Raw genomic sequence first — 22,271 nt, 5'->3', positions numbered from 1 at the left:
ACATGTTAAGAGTAGGTAATACTATTCTTCAAGAGCTTATTTTTTATATTTTTTTCTGATAATTCTCAAATGTTTGTTCTTCTATAATAAAATCTCAGAAGTTAAAGTTAATTTTTATAAATGAATATTTCATATATATACAGCTTAATATAAACAATATATACTCATAAACATTAGTAATTAAAGAATACTCACATATCCACCACCTAGATTAATCACCAATACTTTAAAAGTCAATATAATGTCTTCCTTGATTGCTCCTCTTCAAAGGTAACAATATCCTAGATTTGTATTTATTATCTCTTTACTTTTCTTTCCAGTTTTACTACAAATATGTGTCATCTTAAACAATACGTTGTTTAGTTTTGCTTGGTTTTGTCAATATCCTTTTGAAAATGTTTTGTCTATATTGATGAGCCTAGCTATAGTTCATTTGCTCTAAAAACTGTATAGTATTCCATTGTATGAATATTGCACTTTATTCACTCTTCTGTCACTGTTCTCTCAATGACCATTTGGATCACTTTAGGTTTTTCTTAATATAAACAATATTGCTGTGAACACACTCTGTTATGTCTCCTGGTATGCACATCCAAGAGTTTCGAGGAGATATATCTAGGAGTAGAATTCCTAGGATATAGGCCATGCATATCTTCACATTTACTAGATACTGCTACTGATATTGCCATTGTAGTAATTGTTCTTACTATTGGTTTTATACTAATCACATTCCCACTTGATATTATATTCACATGATCTTATGTTAGTATAAGAGTTATACTGGGGTTCATTAAATTCATTGAAAACTATTCCTTCTTTTTCTAGTCTCAGGAACAGTCCATACATAGGGATCACTCCTACAGTTGTGTGCCACTTAATGATGGGGATATGTTCTGAGAAATGTGTTGCTAAGCAATTTTGCCATTCTATGAACACTACGGAGTGTACTTACACCAACCTATGAACATTACAGAGTCTACTACACAACTAGGCTAGATGGTATAGCCTATTGTTCCTAGGCTACAAACCTGTACAGCATGTTACTATACTGGGTACTGTAGGCAATTGTAATACAATAGCAAGTATTTATATATCTAAACATAGAAAAGGGACAGTAAAAATATGGTATAAAAGATTTTTTTTTTAAAAAGGCACAACTATGTAGGCCATTACTGTGAAATGGAACTTGCAGGACTGGAAATTGCTCAAAGTGAGTCAGTAAGTAGGTAGTTAGTGAATGTAAAGGCCTACAACTACTGTACACTACTGTAGACTTTATAAACACTGTACACCTAGGCTACACTAAATTTATTTTTATAAGTTTTCTTTCTTCAGTAATAAAATTAACCTTAGCTTACTATAACATTTTTACTTTACAAATTTTTAAAAATCTTTTTGACTCTTTTGTAATAACAGTTTAAAACATACATTGTACAGCTATACAAAAACATTTTCTCTTTAACATCCTTATTCTATAAGCTTTTTTTCTATTGAAACATTTTAAAAACTTTTTAACTTTTTAAACTTTTCTGTTAAAAACGAAGTCACAAACACACACATTAGCCTAGGCCTACAACACAGGGTCAGGATCAGCAATATCACTGTCTTCCACCTCCACCTCTTGTCCGACTGCAAGGACTTCAGGAGCATTAACACATGGAGCTGTCATCTCCCATGATAACAATGCCCACTACTGGACTACCTCCTAAAAGACCTGCCTGAAGCTGTTTAACTTTAACTTTTTTGTTTTTTAAGTAGAAGGAGTACATTTAAAAATAATGACTAAAAAGTACTGTATGGTAAATACGTAAACCAGTAACATAGTATTTTATTATCATTATCAAGTATTATATACTTTCCATAATTGTATATGCTAGTTTTAAATGACTGGCAGGGCAATAGGTTTATTTACACCAGCATTACCACAAACACATGAGTAATGCACTGTGTTACAACATCACCATGGCTACATCACTAAGTGATAGGAATTTTTCATCTCCATTATAATCTTATGAGACCACCTCATATACATGGCCCATTGTTGGCCAAAACATTATTATGTAGTGCATGACTATATTTGGTAGAGTCACCAAAACAATACATAATAGTTTTTTTTGGCGGGGGATTGGAAAGATTTTAAACTACTTTTTCAATTTGTTAAATGGCTATATATCAGTTTTGATAAGTACTATTTATAAAAATTCTTTGTTTTGCAAGGTATTATCATAAAATTATTAAAATATTCTCTAATAATTATTGGGAGAGTTTCTCCCACATTTATGTTGTGCTGTCTATTCTTCCATTCTTAAGATTATCTGTGCCTTAATTTTTTTAAAAAATTATTCTTGCTAGAATTTATTTCATTAATTTTTACAAATAATTATCTCTTGGTTTTGTTAATTCTGTTTCTTTTTTACTTCACCAATATCTATTATTTTATTACTTTCCTTCTTTTTGAACTGGTTTGGTTGTTCTTTGACTACTTCTTGGATACTTATCTCTTTAAATTTCATTGTTTCTTTTCTAAATATCTAAGTATTTCTATAAGTACTATACAAGTTGTGTGGCAACTTACAACGTTAATATGCATTATTTTCATTCTCATTCATTTTAAAGTATTCTATTTCCTCAATTTTTTGACCTATAATTTAGACAATTTTTTCTTTAATTTCATGAGTGGCATGTGGGTGGTGCTAAACTTTTTGTATTGATATCTAACTTTACTGCACTATTCACATGACCTTACATTAGTATAAAAGTTATACTAAAATGATAATATTGTATCATTTCTTTGGTATTTGTGGACATTTGTTTTGTGACCTAGTGTGCTCCATAAAAAGATTGGCCAGGTGCAGTGGCTCATGCCTATAATACCAGCACTTTGGGAGGCCGAGGTGGGCAGATCACTTGAGGTCAGGAGTTAGAGACCAGCCTAGCCAACGTCGTGAAACCCCGTCTCTACTAAAAATACAAAAATTGGCCAGGTGTGGTGTCACATGCCTGTAGTCCTAGGTACTCGGAAGGCTGAGGCAGGAGAATCACTTGAACCCAGGAGGTGGAGGTTTCAGTGAGCCAAGATCGCGCCACTGCACTCCAGCCTGGGTGACAAAGCGAGACTCCATCTCAAAACAAAACAAAACAAAACAAGACAAGACAAAAACAAAACAAACCAAACAAAAATAACTCCACTATAGCTGTTCCATATATGCTTGAAAAGGTTATATGTTCTAATTGTTAACATTTAATATATTTTAGATCAGGTTTATTAATTGTGTTAATCGAAGTTCACTATATCCGTTCAATCTATAAATTACTCTGAAAGACATTAAAATTTCTCATTATAATTACGGAATTACCAATTTATTCTGGACATTTAATTTTTGCTTCATATTTTTCATGGATATATTGTTAAATATATGTAAGTCCAGCACTGATATATATTCTTTGTGAATGCTTACTTTTTTTTTTTTTTTTTTTGAGACGGAGTCTCGCTCTGTTGCCCAGGCTGGAGTGCAGTGGCGCGATCTCCGCTCACTGCAAGCTCCGCCTCGCGGGTTCATGCCATTCTCCTGCCTCAGCCTCCCGAGTAGCTGGGACTACAGGTGCCCGCCACCATGCCCGGCTAATTTTTTGTATTTTCAGTAGAGACAGAGTTTCACTGTGTTATCCAGGATGGTCTCCAACTCCTGACCTCGTGATCCACCCGCCTCGGCCTCCCAAAGTGCTGGGATTACAGGCGTGAGTCACCGGGCCCGGCTGGTGAATGCTTACTTTTTAAAAAAAGCAATGTCTTTCTTTAGTCTTAATAATGCTTTTTGCCTTAATGTCTATGTTTAATGATATTGACATAAAATTCTTTTAGTTAGTATCTATCTAGTATATTTATCCCCCTAGTTTCAACTTTTTATGTCATTATGTGTTATGTGTCTCTCTTATCAATAGCATACAGCTAAATTTTATAATTATTTTTCAAAAAATCTAAGAGTTTATCTTAACTGGCAAGTTTCTGCCATTTACTTTTATGGTGGTGTTGACTCTTCTGGTTATATGTAATTTGCATTTTGCGTTCTCTTTTCACTATCTTTATTTTTTCTAATGTGCTCCCTTCTATTGTATCAATCAAGCTTTCCTTATTTCTTTTCTTTCCCTCTACTGGTTTGAAAATTAAACATTCTACTTCTATTCTCTTAATTGCAACTTCTAAATGTTAATTTTGGAAACAGGCACACACATTAAAAAATGTCTCTAACCACCTTCACTATATTACAAAGACCTCAAAAGACTAGCTCAAAAGACTACTCAAAATTCATCACTTTCTAATTATTTCACCATATTTTAACTATTATCTATGTTCTTATGGTCATTTACATCTATTTCATCTATCTTAGTAGAAATACTATGTAATAGTGTTCTACTGTGCATCTCTGACTCTTTCTGATATTTTTAGTCAGTGTTTTAGTTCTGCTCTGCTTTCATACTCTCAGTGGTGGCCTGTAGCTGGCTTGTATAGGCTCTCGAGAACTGATTGTTAAATTTCAGAAATTTAAGTCAGTTGTTAAACATTGCTGTTATTAAAATTAAATTATATAAATTTACAACTAAGTAAATTATATTAAACACAAAGGTAATAACTGCTCAAAATTCATCACTTTCTAATTATTTCACCGTATTTTAACTATTATCTATGTTCTTACAGTCATTTACATCTATTTCATCTATCTTAGTAGAAATACTATGGAATGCTGTTCTACTGTGCACCTCTTCCCAATTTTGCATTCAGTGATGTCATATTGGTAGTTTTAAATTGGCCATGATGGCAGTATTTATCCCAGAAAAATTGGCAAACACTACAAATGAGGGCTTCTGCCTCCATCTCCTCTAAAAGAGCCAGTTAAACATATTTCAGTGTACCAATGTCACCCCATATTGGTCATTATTTTTGCTATTGCATGTAATCAAGCTTTCTCTACAAATTTATTTGTTTACTCTGCCATTTTGCACCTCACTCCTACATTCTAGGTTCAATTTCCACCTTGAATGACAGGGACCTATACCTGCTGTTTCCCTGTTGGTGTTAAAATGCAAGTTTCTAGGTTAAGGAATTATGCCTTCACCCCCATCCCTGGGGCATACAGTTCTCTAATATATGCACATATTCTTCTTGTGTTAGGTCTATGTTTCTGATCCCTAGTGAGTTCCTTTTCTTGAGACAGTAGCTCTGAATGAATCTTTTAAAAAATTGTATTCTACTCAGCATTTTCATATTTTTGCAATGTAGATACTTTCAGATTATCTTAGTCTGAATTCTTGCTGGTACCACAAGTCTTTAATAGCGCATGAAAAGTTTTCTTCATATGCATTATGCAAATGTTTATAGCTATGTAATTTTGATTTAAAAATATTTTCTAAGCAATAGCTATCTGTATAGATAAAATTATTTATATTTATAAAATTACGACAATTTCCCCACTGCATTTTTAATTTTTTGAATATTTCTATCACTAATTCCATTGGGCTTTCCTTATATGTATATATATCATCTATGAATAATGATATTAAAAGAAGACAAAAAGAGAAAAATAGAAAATACAGTAAAAAAGTAATGGTTACAAACTCCTTAAAATAATAGAGTTTGTTTTCTTTCTGTTATATACTCCATTTTGCCTACTACAGTGCTTAACACACAAGAGCTGCTAAAAATATCTAATTTTCAAAAAATCAGATGTATGTGCTTAGGCAATCACTGCATTTTCACAAACCAATCATCTTTTATAAAATTTATCATAGAAACTAAAATCTCAAATACATAAATTAAGCTGCTTATTAAAATAATGGCTTGTTTTTATGTTAAAACATAAAATTGGAAAAAGTTCAACAAACAAAAGTATCTTCTACAGTTGCCTGATTTTTTATTAAGAGGAGGACAATTCGAAAACAGAAGAGAAGCAGCAATGGATAAATAATTTTATTCAGTTAAAAAATATTTTGGCAGTCACAGTTCAAAGGCAATAACTAGAATAAAATTAAGTATGTTTTGATAATTTTAAAATACCTTCTGTTCCAGGGTAAGCTGATACTTTTGTTTAACTCTCTTACACTTGTTGAACCAACTGTTCTCATCCATGAGGAAAGGAGGTCCGACATTCTCTGGAGTACTGCTTTCGCTACCACTGCTTCCCAAAGTCCTTAGCTCCTCCTCATCACTGCTGATACTATCAGAACTGGGAAGATCAAAATTTAAAAAAAAAGTTAAAAATATGTTCCAACTTGATTCTTAAACACTTTTACATTTGCAAGCTACGATGAACAAATTCGAAAATATTTAGTACTAAATACAAAATTATAATGATATTATAAAGATTTAAGCTTCCTGAAAAAAAAATGGCAAGTTAGCATGGGCTGCTGACTCCCTCTCGGAAACCAACCCTAGAGATACTACAGAAGTTCAAGTGGGTTTACAGATATAAGGTATTAAGATATAAACAAAGAATGCCCAAAAGAGAGAGAAAAGATTTCCAGAGAAGAGAAACAGAAACTCTAGATGCGCTGGAAACAGCCTTCTAACTGGGTTCCTTTCACTGCCCGAGGTGGATTGCTGCCTGCTCAATCTTCAATACAAGGCAGACAACAGCAGTTCCAGCTAATAACAGTGGGGTATAATACAGGGTAGTGTGTCAAGATCAGCTCAGCTTTAGCAAAGAGAAGATAACAACAGGTTCAGAAGATCCAGTCACTCCTAAGCATTTCCTACTGAGGGGAACAAGGACAAGCAGAGGTAGAGCAGAGAGAACATCTATCACAATCCATATCTAAAATTCCTCAGGATATGACTATAGAACAGAAGCAGAGCATAAGGTGAAAAAAATGGTAGAAGAGAAACTCAATAGAGATAAAAATGTGCTAAGATGATGGTCCAATTTAGAAGAAAAATATTGGTGTTAATTCATGGACACAGGGAGGGGAACATCACACACCACGGCCTGTTGGCGGTGGGGAGCAAGGGAAGGGAGAGCATTAGGACAAATACCTAATGCATGCAGGGCTTAAAACCTAGATAATGGGTTGATGGGTGCAGCAAACCACCATGGCACATGTATAACTATGTAACAAACCTGCACGTTCTGCACATGTATCCCAGAACTTAAAGTATAATAAAAAAAAAAGAAGAAAAATACTGGTGTTAATATACTTAAAAATAAACATGGAAAAATAAAATTTTAAATATGAGCAATTATATTAACAAATAAGTAGAAGCATAAAAATAGTCTGTATTACCTTGAGAGTATTCAAAGAAACCACAATCTGTCAAATGAAGGAGCAAACAAAACAAAACAAAACAAAAAACAACCAAACCTGCCAAAGAAAATTCAAAACAAAAAAGGAGATGGCAGAAATAAACCCTAGTACAAAAGTAATCACACACAATTTAAATGAGTTAAACTCAATAGCCAAACACCAGATGTTCAGGTCCAGTTAAGACAATTATATAAGGGGCTGGGCATATTAGCTCATTCCTGTAATACCAGCCCTTTGGGAGGCCAAGGTGGGCGGATCACTTGAGGCCAGAAGTTCAAGACCAACTTGGGCAACATGGTGAAAACCTGTCTCTACTAAAAATACAAAAAATAAAAAATAAAAAATAGCTGGGCGTGGTGGCACATGCCTGTAATCCCAGCTACATGGGAGGCTGAGGCATAAGAATCATTTGAACCCAGGAGGTAGAGGTTGCAGTAAGCTGAGATTGTGCCACTGCACTCCAGCCTGGGTGACAGAGAGACTCCGTCTCAAAAAAAAGGAGTGGTGGTGGTTGGACAATAATGAGTGATCTATAAAATACACATGGTTTTTCTAAATATTTGGGATTTCTGATTCTATCATAATTGAAAAAAAAAAAAGAGTTCATTCAACTTTTTCCCAAGATGGCTGACTAGATACATCAGTTGCCAGTTCTCCTCAGAAAGCAGATCAAATTTATAGATGAATAATCATGGCCTGAGTGGAAAGTTGAGATAAGAGTGTTGAAACCTGTTGGAGACCATGCAGGAAACAGCTGGGAGGCAGAAAAGGAAGGCAGCAAGAGCCTGGGAGAGACTGACCATTAAGGAACTTGGAGTCCCATAGAAAGGGTAGGTAGGGGCATTTCTTTGCACCCCTCACCAATGTGACAAACTGCTGAGAAGTGAATTGTCAGAGAGCCCCTCTGCCCCTGCAAACCTGGGCAATTCTGCCAATAGTAATCTGGAAACATCCTGTGGGCAGAGCACCAGGTGGTCAGCTTGTGCAGCTGGGCTCACATTGCCCCCAAACCTGAGCTGAAGCAGTGGGTGCGATACTCGTTGTGCAACCACTGTGGGCTACTAGCCTGCTCAGGGAATCTCAGCCCTTGTGTCACTGCATCACCAGATTCCCCACAAACATTTCTCAGAGTCTTCTCTGAATCTGCAACCAGAGGGGACCATCAGGACCCTGGGGAGCTGCAGGATCCCTGGAGATCTAGTCCTCGGTGTGGGCCACTCCTAGGGGAGGGAGAGGTGCAGCCCACCAAAGCACTCACTGAGACAAAGGAACCAGATTGCAACTTCTCTCCTGCCTGAGAACCCCACATTTGTGACAAGATGGGTGACTGTGCCGTTCTCCTGTGCCCTGACCTACTACTGCAGATGCAGCGAAGGCTTTTCCTACTAGAGGTTGACACAGGCACACCTGGAGACAGTACTATTCTCCACTAAAAGTGTGCCTATCACCTGGGCTTAAATAAAGGGTATGACTCACCTCCCTCTCCCTACACAGAGTGGCAGCATTCCTGCAATAGAGTACAGATCGCCAGCAGAGTTGTTTGTTTTCGGCTGGGTGAAAAGGTTTCTCCCTTGGGTTATTTTGTTGGTAGTAGACAGACAGGCATTTTCCACAAACCTCAGTTGCACTGTGGCCTAGAGATAAAGACAGTGTCTATCTAAACTGAAAGTTGCAAGCCCTGTGACAAGGGTGTGACAGGGAAGCTGATTGCATTCCTACCTGCCTAGGAAAAGGAGCTGATGCAGTCCTCTCAACTCCCATCCCCAGAGACCTCAGTGCATCCTATCATGAAATACCCCCGCCATATGTTGGGGCTGGTGCTACCACTTGTCATCAGCATACCCCAGGGAAAGCTGGCTCTTACTCTGAAGTGCAACTTACTGAACTGGAGATTGAACTGCATCACCAAATAAAGAAATCTGAGGATAGAAGGGCATAGTGCTAGGTTATGAGATAAGTGCCCTGGGACCTACACACTCTCAGCCTTGCAGAAGATAGTGAGTTGGATCATATGACCAATACATTGCTACGACAAGTAGCATTTGAGAAAGCCACTGCAAAAAAAGCTATCTATAACCAAGGACTCATACAGAGTCTTGGCTTCCTGAAAGCAACTAGAAATGAAGCCAAATGATCTTAGACAATATACCTAACAGTCACATCCTTAAGGGAGCTTCCTCAGATTAGAAGGAATTAGTGTAAGAACTCTGGCAGCACAAAAGGATAGAGTGTTTTGACATCTCCAAAGGATTACACTAGTTCTCTAGGAATAGATCCTAACCACAATGAAAATTCTGTTATGACAAATAAAGAATTCAAAATGTAGATTATAAGGAAGTTAAATGAGATCTAAGAGAAGGTTGGGAAACAACACAAAGAGATCAGAAAAACAATTCAGGATCTGAAAGATGAGTTAGGTAGATATTTTTAAAAACCAAACAGAACTTGAAGAAATGAAAAATTCACTGAAGGAATTTCAAAATACATTTGAAAGCTTTAACAGTATAAAAGACCAAGCAAAAGAAAGAATTTCAGAGCTTGAAGATTGATTTTTCTAATTAACACAGTCAGAAAAAAAGAAAAAAAATTAAAAATCAACAAAGCCTTCAAGAAACATTAGATTATATAAAGCAACCAAACCTACAACTTTTGGCTATTCTTGAGGGAGAAGACGAAAAAGTAAAATGTTTGGAAAAAATATTTGAGGGAATAATTCAGGAAAATTTTCCTGATCTTGCTAGAGATATAGCCATTCAGATACAAGAAATTCAGAGAACACCTGAAAGATACTATAGAAAATCAACACCACCAAGGCATATGATCATCAGACTATCTAAGGTCAAAGTGAAAGAAAAGAAATTTCCTAAAGGAAAAGAAAGAAAAGAATTTCCTATAAAGGAAATTCTATCAGATTAACAACAGACTTCTCAGAAGAAACCTTATGAGCCAGAAGAGACTGGGGGTCTTTTTTCAGCCTTCTTAGAGAAAAAAACACTAGCCAAGAATTTTATATACTGCCAAACTAAGCTTCATCAATGAAGAAGAAATAAAGTCCTTCCCCAGACAAGCAAGCACTAAGGGAATTAATCACGATTAGACCAGTCCTACAAGAAATGATCAAAGGAGCTCTAAACATAAAAAAGGACGATACTCACCATCATAAATGCGTACATACATCCAAAGCTCAGACAGCCGATAAAGCAATTACACAATTGAGATTACAAAGCAACTAGTTATCAACACTGTGACAGGAACAGAACCTCACATGGCCTCACAAAGATATAGGCTGACAAGCTGGATTAAAAACAAGACCCAACCATCTTCGAAGACCCACCTAACAGGTAAATACACTTACAGACTCAAAATGAAGAGTTTGAAAAAGATGTATCATGCAACAGGAAAACAAAACGATCAAGAGTAGCTATTCTTATATCATACAAAACAGACTTTAAATCAACAACAGTGAAAAAGACAGGGAAGGTCATTATATAATGATAAAGGGTTTGATTCAACAAGAAGATTTAACTGTTCTAAATATATATGCATCCAACACTGGAGCACCCAGATTCATAAAACAAATACTACTAGACATAAGAAATGATATAGGGTAATACAATAATAGTGAGGGAATTCAACACCCTACTAATAGCACTAGACAGATTACTGAGGCAGAAAATAAAAAAAAAATACTCTGGACTTAAATTAGACTCTAGAGCAAATGAACCTAATAGATATTTACAGAACATGCTACCCAATAACCACAGAATATATATTTTTCTCATCTGTGCAGAGAACATTCTCCAAAACTGACCATATGGTTGGTCATAAAGCAAGTCTCAATAAATTTTTAAAAACTGAAATAATATCAAATATCTTCTCAGACCACAGTGGAATAAAATTAGAAATCAATACCATGAAGAACCATCAAAATTACACAAGTATGTAGAAACTAAACAACTTGCTCCTGGAAGACATTTGGGTAAACAAAATAAGGCAGAAATCCAACATTCTTTTTGAAACAAATGAAAAGAGACATAATATACCAAAACCTCTGGGATATGGCAAAAACAGGGCTAAGAGGAAAGTTTATAGCACTAAATGCCAACATCAAAAAGATAGAAAGATCTCAAATTAGCAACCAAATGTAACACTTCAAGGAACTAGAAAAACAAGGACAAACCATACTCAAAAGTAGCAGAAGACAGAAATAACAAACATCAGAGCAGAGCTGAATGAAACTGAGACAAAAAAAAAATCAACCCAAAGGATCAATTAAATGAAAAGTTGGTTTTTTGAAAGGTTAAAAAAATTAATAGACCACTAGCTATTTTAACAATGGAAAAAACAAGAGAAAATTAAAATAAGCACAATCAGAAATAACGGTTACATTACAGCTGATATTGCAGAAATACAAAAGATTATCAAAGATTTTTATGAGCCTCTTTATGTGCACAAACTAGAAAACCTAGAAAAAAAATTTCTGAAACCTACACTTCCCAAGATTGAACCAGGAAGAAACAGAAATCCTGAACAGACCAATAAAAAGTAATTAAAATGAACCAGTAATTAAAAAAAATCTCCCAACAAAAAAGAGCATAGGACCAGATGAATTGGGATTTCCTACCCAAAGGAAAATTAATCATTGTATCAAAAAGACACTCTGCCTTGTATGTTTATCACAGCACTATTCACAATAGCAAATGTATCAAATCAACCTAAGTATTCATCAATAAAATACTGAATAAAGAAAATGTGGTGTATATATACATGGTGGAATACCATTTAGCCATAAAGAAGAATGAAATTAATTGTGTCCTGTTTCAGCAACATGAATGGACCTGGAAGCCAATTATCCTAAGTGAGATAGCTCAGAAACAGAAAATCAAATACTACATATTCTCACATGGGTAAACATGGACATAAAGATGGAAATAATAAACACTAGGGACTCTAAAAGTGGGGAGACTGAGGAGGGGACAAAGGTCATATAATTACCTATTGGGTACAATGTTCACTATTTGAGATGGTTACACTAGAAGCCCAAAGCTCACCATTAAGCAATATATCCAAGTAACAAACCTGTACATGTACCTGCCTCAGTCTAATATTTTTTCAAAAGAGCTCATTCAAGAATAAAGATATTTATTTGAGACTTAAAGTTAATTAAGCTAATAAAGCTATTGATTTGATACTTTAAATTAAATAAGCATGTTAAATTACCAAAATAGTAAAAGACTAGACCCAGTATAACTGTCAACTTAGAAGACTGAAAATGAATGTAAGGAGCAAGTCTTATACGTGTCTTACCACAGATACTATGAAGTCCTTCAAAAAATATCAATTTGGTCTTTAAATTTACGTAAAGTAATCTTTGACTATTGTCTTTGTTGAATGTTGCTTAAATTAAATGTGCTAATAAAATTTTTTACACTTAAAAAGGACACAAATAAATACCAAACAGGTAAAACTGAAGAGAGAGAAAATATCAGAAAGACATGAACTAAAGAAATCAAGGTCAGAAATTATAATTTCATAGATGTAATGTTGAAAAATATCATAAACACAAAGACAGACATTATATATTTCATCCTCTGTGATCTGTGTTTTCATCTGTTGGGCTCCTGACTATGGCATCTACGCATGTTGCAAATTTGAAACAGATACCTCTGCCAAAAGAAAAGTCTGACCAACAAGATGTTCTTAGTCAGTGATCTAGAAAACAAACCAATAAACAAACAAATAGCAAAGAATATTTGCCTGTCATACCATGGTTTTGGGTAAAACAGAAAAAAATTAATGGCTGATAATAAAGTTCCAGCTTTGAAAACAGCCAAACAGAACTTTAAAAATTAAATGTATTTCACAATAAAAATAAATGGATTGCCTAAAAATCAGATACAATTGAAGAAAGAACTTGTAAAATGGAAGATAGACAGAAAAAAGTGTAATATTTATTAAATATTTTCAAAATACTAAAAAACCCCTGTCATACAAGGACACATATCCAGCAAAATTATCTTCCTAAAAAGAGGATGAGATAAGCATATTTTCAGAAAATTAAAACGTTAGAGATGTGCCAACAAATCCCCACTAAAACAACTTCTGATGGTTATAATATAAGAAAAAGTAAAATGACCTAATAAGGAAGGTTGTTTTGCAAGAAGGTACACAAAGAGAATGGTAAACTTATGGGTAAACCTAAACAAATATTGAGAGTATAAAACAGTAACAATTATGCCTACTTTAGAAATTTTTAAATAAATCAATGACAAATGTAAAATTCGGGACATCAAAAGCATATGTCAAAAAGGAAAAATTTAGAGGCAAAGCAATGCAAGATTCTCATTTACTTGGATGGGTGGTAAAGACATTAACCTTCAACTTTGTTAAATTTTAAATCTGCATATTAAAATTAATGGGGTATTGTAGAAGAAGAGAAGTTATGTGCATAACTTTTAAACTGGTAGAGGAATAAAATGAGGGAAAAGAGAAATTTGTAAAAGGCAAGAAAGAATAAAGGATATAAAAAGAAATGCAAAGTCATAGGATAAGTAGAAGGCAAAAAATGCAATAGTAGATATCATTCCAAATATATCAGTAAATATCTTAAGCACTTCAGTTAAAAGACAAAGCCTGCCGGAGTAGTTTTTTTTAATTCCAGTTAAGTAACATTTTTAAACACATACTTAAAGACATAAGGACACAGAAAGGTTGAAAACAATGTATTTCATAAATTCTTGGTGTATATTTTTAACATATTGACATATCTGGAATCACAGTACAGCTTGTAATTGATGACATCTTACTATTGCTGTCATGCCATTTTCTTACATAATGTCTCTGAATTGAAATGCATTTACAATGGAAGGCATGATAGATTAGATGAAATACAGTTTTAAAAAGATAAGAATATACTAGAAAAATATTAAACAAAAGAAAACTGGTGGGAATCTTAATATTATACAAAATGGACTTACAGTTTACAAGGAGAAAATTATCCCCAAATTCTTGGGGAGAGGATGATGTCACCAATATGCCATTGATTTTTCAAGCAGACAATACGAGAAAGGAAAATAAAGTCTATTTCATAGACTTTACTGAAATTCATACACATATAGATGTAAAATTCATACACATATGGATGTAAAAATTGTAAACAAAGCATTTAAAATGGAATACAACAAGGGATTAAGATAATATACTATTGTTCACAATAGGTTTATTCCAGAAAGACAAGGAGATGTAAGGGCCATAAAACATTTCTATTAATGTAATTTACCACATGAACAAGGAGAAAAACTATATGAATAATTTTAATAGATGCAGAAAAAGCATGTGATACATTTACAAGACTCATTAACGATTTAAAAACAAACAAGAAACCAATTATAAAAAGTACCCCATAGCACATTAAGAATAGAAGAAAACATTCTTAACCAGAGTATTCATAACTAAAAACAAAAACAAAATACCCCAGTAAAACCCAGAGCAAATACACTATTCAATGGTGAAACATCAAAAATATATTTTAAGATCAAGCCCCAAAACAAGAATGCCTAGAATTATCTTATTTATTCATTTGTATACTTATATACACCTTTATGTCTGTTTCATAAACTGTTTATGTATAGTTAAAGAACTGGGAAATATATCATGTTAACAAAGAATGGTGGGAGAAATTCTGGTCTTCTTATAGTGATAAATTGCCATGCTCCCTTTTCCCCCAGGGCATAATAATCTGAAAACCAAAAAGAGAACAAGAAACAAAAACACAAAGTGTACTTTTGGGGAACTGAATCACAAAATATGTGGCTTTTGTGTTTGACGCCTTTCACCTATAATGGTTTCAAAGTTTATCCACGTTGTGGTAGGTATCAATGCTTCATCCCATTTTAAGGCTGAGTAATACTCCATTGTATGGATACATCACATTTTAAATTTATTCACCAACTGGTGAACACTTGCATTGTGTCCACTTTTGGCTATTAAGAATAATGAACATTCATGTAAAAGTTTCTGTTTGACCGCACGTTTTCAGTTCTCTTGGGTGGAAAGAGAATTGATATCTAGGAGAAGAATTTCAGAATCACATGGTAATTCTGTATTTAACTTAGAGAAATTATCAAACTTATTTCCACAGCAACTGCATCATTTTACATTTTCCCACCAGAAACGCAACTTCTCCACATCCTCACCAATACTTATTATGTTTTGTTGATTTTGGATATAGCTATCCTTGTGAGTATAAAGTGGTGTCTTACTGTGGTTTGAATTTGCATTTCCCTAATGACTAATGATGTTGAGTATCATTTCATGTGCTTCTGAGCCACTGTACATCTTCTTTGGAGAAATGTTTATTTAAGTCCTTTGCCCATTTTAAAATTGGGTTGTTTATATTTGTGTTGCCAAGTTGTAGCAGTTCTTTATTCTAAATACTAGACCCTGATTTTGTGTATGATTTGCAAAAATTTTCTCCCAGTCTTTGGGTCACTCTTTCATTTTTTGATGGTATCCTTTGATAATGCAAGTTTTAAATTTTGATGAAGTCCAATTTATCTATTTTTTCTTTTGTTATTTACATTTTTGGTGTCATATTAAAAAACAATTGCCTAACTCAGGGTTATGAAAAATTTACACCTATGTTTCCTTATAAGATTTTATTGTGTTAGCTCTTACATGTGGGTCTTAGATCCATTTTTGAATTAATTTTTGCATTTCATATGAGGTTAAGGTCTAAATTCACTCATTTGCATGTGGATAGTCAGTTGTCCCAGCATCATTTAGTGAAAACACTATTCTTTATCCATTGAATGGTTTTGGTACCCTTTTCAAAACTCCACTGACCATAAATGTATGGGTTTATTTCCAGAATTTTAATTTAATTCTGTTGATTTGTATGTATATCCTTGTGCTAGCAGCATATTGTTTTGATTACTGGAGCTTTGTAGAAAATTCTGAAGTTAGGATGTATGAGTCCTCTGATTTTGTATTTCAAGATTGTTTTGGCTATTTAGAGTCCCTTGCAATTCCATACAAATTTTGGGATTAGCTTGTCCATTTCTACAAACAAAAAAGAATGTTGGAATATTGATAGCAACTGAATTGAATCTGCAGATCAATTCAGAAGTATTGCCATCTTAAGAATATGAAGTGTTTCAATTCATTAACAAGTATATCTTTTTATTTACTTACATCTTCTTCAATTTCCCTAAACAATGTAGCATCAATTTTTAAGTTTAAATTAATTAAAATTAAATTTAAATGAAAAATTCAGTTCCTCAGTCACACTAGTTATATCTGAAGTACTGAATGCCACATGTGGCTAATGGCTACTGATTGGATAACACCAACTAAAGAACTAGGTATGTGTGGGCATTGTAGTTATAGTTATGGTAATTGATGTTATGAATCAGTAAGTGTGAATAGGCTAAAAACACCCATTAAGAAAAAAAAAAACACCTGTATCACAGAACAAAACCCAACTATAAACTGCACAAATGAAATACATCTAAAACCAAATTATTTATTTATAGTTTCTTTCAGAGCTTTGATGTAAAAAATTCAGCGATTTGAACTTTTAAATATTTTTTTAAATTTTTAATGGTTATGGGTACATAACAGGTGGGGTATATATTTATGGGGTACATATGATGTTTTGATACAGGCATTTAATATTTAATAATCACATAAGGGTAACTGAGGGTATCTATCACCTCAAGGACTTTTTTTTTTTTTTTTGAAACAGGATCTCACTCTGTTTCCCAGGCTAGAAAGCAAAGGCATGACCACAGCTCACCGTAGCCTCAAACTCCTGAGCTTAAGCAATCCCCTCCCCTTAGTCTCCCAAGTAGCTAGGACTACAGGAAAGCACCACTACATCTGGCTAATTTTTAATTTTTTTTTTTGTAGTCACAGAGTCTCACTATATTACTCAAGCTGGTCTTGAACTCCTGGCCTCAAGTGATCCCCCTGCCTCAGACTCCCAAAGTACTGGGATTATAGGCATGAGTCACCATGCCCAACCACATGTGTCATTTCTTTGTGTTAGGAACATTCCAATTCCACTCTTTTGGTAATTTTAAAATATACAATAAATTATTGTTGACTACAGTCACCCATTGGGCTATCAAATACTAGATCTTATTCATTCTAACTATGTTTTTATACCCATTAATCATCCCGACTTTTCTCCCTTCCCTTGCTACCCTTTCCAGGCTGTGCTAACCATCATTCTATTCTCTATCTTCATGAGCTTAACTATTTTAATTTTTAGCTCCCTCGTATGAGAATATGGGAAATTTGTCTTTCTATGCCTGGCTTATTTCACATAATATAATCTCCAGGCCCATCCATGTTGTTGCGGATGACAGGATTTCATTCTTTTTTTGTGGCTGAATAATATTCCATTGTGTATATATACCACATTTTATTTAGCCATTCATCCATCCATGGATACTTAGCATGATCCCACATCTTAGCTATTGTGAATAGTACTGCAATAAAGATGAGAGTGCAGACATCTCTTTCATATACTTACTGATTTCCTTTCTTTTAGATATATACCTAGCAGTGGGATTGCTGGATCATATGGTAGTTCTTTTTTAAGTGTTTTGAGAAACCTTCATACTGTTCTCCATAGTGGTTATACTAATTTACATTCCCACCAGCAGTGTAAAAGGGTTCCCCTTTCTCCATACCCTTGCCAGCATTCATTATTGCCTGTCTTTTGAATAAAGGACATTTTAACTAGAGTGAGATGATACCTCATTGTAGTTTTGATTTGCATTTCTCTGTTGATTAATGACGTTGTACACTTTTTCATGTACCTGTTAACCATTTGTATGTCTCCTCTTGAGAAATGTTCATTTAGATCTTTTGCACACTTTTTAATTGGATTATTTGATATTTTTTTCCTATTGAGTTGTTTGAACTCTTTACATATTCTGGTTATTAATCCCTTGTCAGATGAATAGCTTGCAAATATATTCTCCCACTCTGTGTGTTGTCTCTTCACTTTGTTGACTGCTTCCTTTGCTGTGCAGAAGCTTTTTAACTTGATGGAATCCCATTTGTCCATTTTTGCTTTGGTTGCCTGTACTTTTGAGGTATTACTCAGGAAATCTTTGCTCAGGCCAATCAATGACCCACAGTTTTTGGTAGTATTTTCAGAGTTCCAGGTGTTTGGTTTTTGTTTGTTTGTTTGTTTTCTTTTGTTTTTTTGAGTCTGGGTTTTGCTTTGTTGCTCAGGCTGGAATGCAGTGGCACAATCATGACTCACTGCAGCCTTGAACTCCTGGGCTCAAGTGATTCTCCCACCTTGGCCTTCCAAGTAGCTGGGACTACAGGTGTGCAACACCATGTCCAGCTAAGTTTTTGAAAGATTTTTGTACAGACAGCATCTCACTGTGTTGCCTAGGCTGGTCTCAAACTCCTGACTTCAAAAGATCCTCCTGCCTTGGCTTCCAAAGTGCTGAGATTAAAGGCATAAGCCACTGCAACTGGCCTCAAGTCTTAAATTTAAGTCTTTAATGCATTTTGATTTGGTTTTTGTATATGGTGAGAGATTGAGGTCTACTTTCATCCTTTTGCATACGAATATCCAGTTTTCCCAGCACCATTTATTGAAGAGAGTGTCCTTTCCCCAGTGCATATTCTTGACCTCTCTAGAAAATGAGTTTACTATAGATGCATGGATTTATTTCTGGATTTCTATTCTGTTCCTTTGGTCTGTATGTCTATTTTTATGCTGGTGTCATGCTGCTTTGGTTACTATAGCTCTATAGTATTTGCAGGTGATTTGATTCTTCCAGTTTTGTTTCTTTTTGTTCATGATAACTTTGGCTATTCTGGGTCTTTTGTGGTTCCACATAATTTTGTATAATTTTTTCTATTTCTGTGAAGAATGTCATTGGTATTTTGACAGCAAATACATTGGGTCTATAGATTGCTTGGTGTGATGGGACACTGAATTTTCCAATTAATGAAAATGAAATATCCTTCCTTTTTTTGGTATTCTCTTCAATTTCTTTCATCAGTATTTTATAATTTTCATTGTAGAGATCTCTTACTTCTTTGGTTAATTCTTAGGTATTTAATTTTATTTGTGGCTATTATAAATGGAATTGCTTTCCTTGTTTCTTTTTCATATTGTTCACTGTTGGCATATAGAAATGCTACTGATTTTCGTATGTTGATTTTGTATCCTGCAACTTTACTGAACTTGTTTATCAGTTCTAATAGTTTATTGGTGGATCTACTATTCCATTTATAGAAAGTAAAAATCAAGCATAACTATAGTATATAGGAGGTAAGGTACATTCTTAGAGTAAAATAAAAAAGCAATGAAGTCACTCCCAAAAATGTATTATTACAGTAACTATGTCTCAGGAGCTCGTGGGGGGTTGTGATTTTGAAGTGATAAAAGCAGGCCTTTCACAGTGCTGACTATGTTTGCTTTATCTATACTTAGAGTGGTGATTACTCAGTATACACTTCATAAATTTTTTATGCTATACATTTATGTTTTATCTATTTTTCTTTGTGAGTTGTACTTCACAATAATAATAGGTTTAAAAGATCTAAACAGGACATCCAGTTAGAATTTTTGACAAAGCTCAATGTCATGGTCTGGGGATTGGAGGTGAGACCACGAGGAGGGAGAGGGTATTATCTAATTATTATGATTTCTTCAAACAGTGCATATTCCACATAACATATATAACATATTTCATCAATTCCAGGACAAAATCAAATAAAAGATGCACAATTACTTTATGCACCAAGAAAGGAAAAACAATGCTGACAAACTATGGCACAACATTATTTGTCAGAAATATTGAAATGTAAAACAAAGAAGTATATCTTAAAATTGATGGAATATGGTATATAGAAAATAATTATTACACTTCTCACTTATTCAAACTACTACTTTTTGAATATAAAAATTTTTCATATTTTAAGGGAGTATATATAAGTAAAATAAGCCATAACCTACCAATCTGGTTTAAATGTAGTCCAAAGGCCTATAATAATCTAAACAAATTTAGGTACCTTTTATCATTGAAATTATAAATATTTTGCTATATTGGACATGAAAAAATATTAGTAAGGTAAAAAACCTGACATCATCTTTATAGATAATGATTCACTTAGATTAATAAAAACTCAAATATATTCTAACTTTTTGGCCTTTTTTCCAAAATTAAATTTATATAAATAAAAATATCTTAACAGGACTTTCTATGAATAAAGAAAGATTAAATCAATTGTTCTACATGATTCCCTAAAAACAATGCCCTAAATACTAGAAAGTGAGAGCTCAGTAGAAAACCAAGAAAGAAGTAAAAGGATATCATAAAATCAAGGACTTAATACTTAATTTGGTAAAACTTACAAATACCAAAATTCTCATTAAAAAAGAAATACATCTCAGGTGTTTAATATGTATGTAACTGACTAAATCTTTACAAGTTATAATCCTGCCCTGCCCTGCCCCGCATCCCAAAAAGGACTGTAAGTCTTAAAATGAAAAATAAGTCTCCTATCTCACTCTACCCTCCTCCAATTCCATTCTTACAGGACAATATTTTTTAAATTTTTTACTCTTCTTGTAAATTATCTCCATACCCTATCTTCCTATTTAGATGCCCTTTATTTCTTTCTCTTGCCTGATTGCTCTGGCTAGGACTTCCAATACGACTTTGAATAGAAGTGGTGAGAGAGAGCAACCTTGTCTTATGCCAGTTTTCAAGGGGAATACTTCCAGATTTTGCCCATTCAGTATAATGTTGGCTGTAGGTTTGTCATAGATGGCTCTTATTATTTTGAAGAATGTTCTTTCAATATGTAGTTTATTGAGAGTTTTTAATGCAAAGGCGTGTTGAATTTTATCAAAAGCTTGTTCTGTGTCTATTTAGATAATCATTGGTTTTTGTCTTTATTTATGTTTATGTGATGAATCACATTTATTGATTACGTATGTTGAACCAACCTTGCATTGATCATGGTGGATTAGCTTTTTGACGTGCTGCTGGATTCAGTTTGCCAGTATTTTGTTGAGGATTTTTGTATTAATGTTCATCAAGGATACTGGCCTGAAGCTTTCCTTTTTTGTTCTATCTCTGCCAGGTTTTGGTATCAGGATGATGCTGGCCTCATAGAATAAGTTGGGGAGGAGTCTTTCCTCCTCAATATTTTGGAATAGTTTCATCAGAAATGGTATCAGCTGGCCAGGCATGGTGGCTCACACCTGTAATCCCAGGACTCTGGGAGGCCAAGGCAGGTGGATCACAAGGTCAGGAGTTTGAGACCAGCCTGGCCAACATGATGAAACCCCATATCTACTAATAATACAAAAATTAGCCAGGTGTGGTGGTGTGCACTTGTAGTCCCAGCTACTCGGGAGGCTGAGGCAGGAGAATCGCTTGAACCCGGGAGGCAGAAGTTGCAGTGAGCCGAGATCATTGCACTGCACTCCAGCCTGGGTGACAGAGTGAGACTCTGTCTCAAAAAAAAAAAAAAAAAAAGAAATGGTATCAGCTATTCCTTGTATATCTGGTATAATTTGGCTGTGAATCCATCAGGTTCTGGGCTTTTTTTTTTTTTTTTTGGTTGGTAAGCTATTTATTACTGATTCAATTTCAGAGCTCATTATTGTTCTGTTCAGGTAATCAATTTCTTCCTGCTTCAGTCTTGGGAAAGTGTGTGTGTCAAAGAATTTATCTATCTCCTGTAGGTTTTCTAGTTTGCCTGCGTAGAGGTATTCATAGTTATTTTTGTTTCTGTGGGGTCTATGGTAACATCCCCTTTGTCATTTCTAATTGTGTTTATTGGGATCTTCTCTCTTTTCTTCTTTATTAGTCTAGCTTGGAACCTAACTGTCTTATTTTTTCAAAAAACCAACTCCTGGATTCGTTGATGTTTTGAATTTTTTTGTGTGTGTCTTGATTTCCTTCGGTTTAGCTCTGATTTTGGTT

General features: G+C 34.2%; 1 protein-coding gene across 13 annotated transcripts in view; it reads right to left on the bottom strand.

Annotated features, from left to right (window-relative positions):
* RUNDC3B (RUN domain containing 3B) overlaps positions 1–22,271 on the bottom strand; it is a 207,997-nt gene that overhangs the window by 55,378 nt on the left and 130,348 nt on the right. For all 13 annotated transcript variants that reach the window (XM_008976308.4, XM_034964374.3, XM_034964377.3 and 10 more), the window contains one exon: positions 6,053–6,221. In XM_008976308.4, the coding sequence (XP_008974556.1) occupies positions 6,053–6,221 (169 nt within the window). The remainder of the gene's footprint in view (positions 1–6,052; positions 6,222–22,271) is intronic.

This window comes from Pan paniscus, chromosome 6, assembly GCF_029289425.2.
Source record: "Pan paniscus chromosome 6, NHGRI_mPanPan1-v2.0_pri, whole genome shotgun sequence".
Lineage (NCBI taxonomy): Eukaryota > Metazoa > Chordata > Mammalia > Primates > Hominidae > Pan > Pan paniscus.
This window is presented reverse-complemented; position numbering and strand designations above follow the sequence as displayed.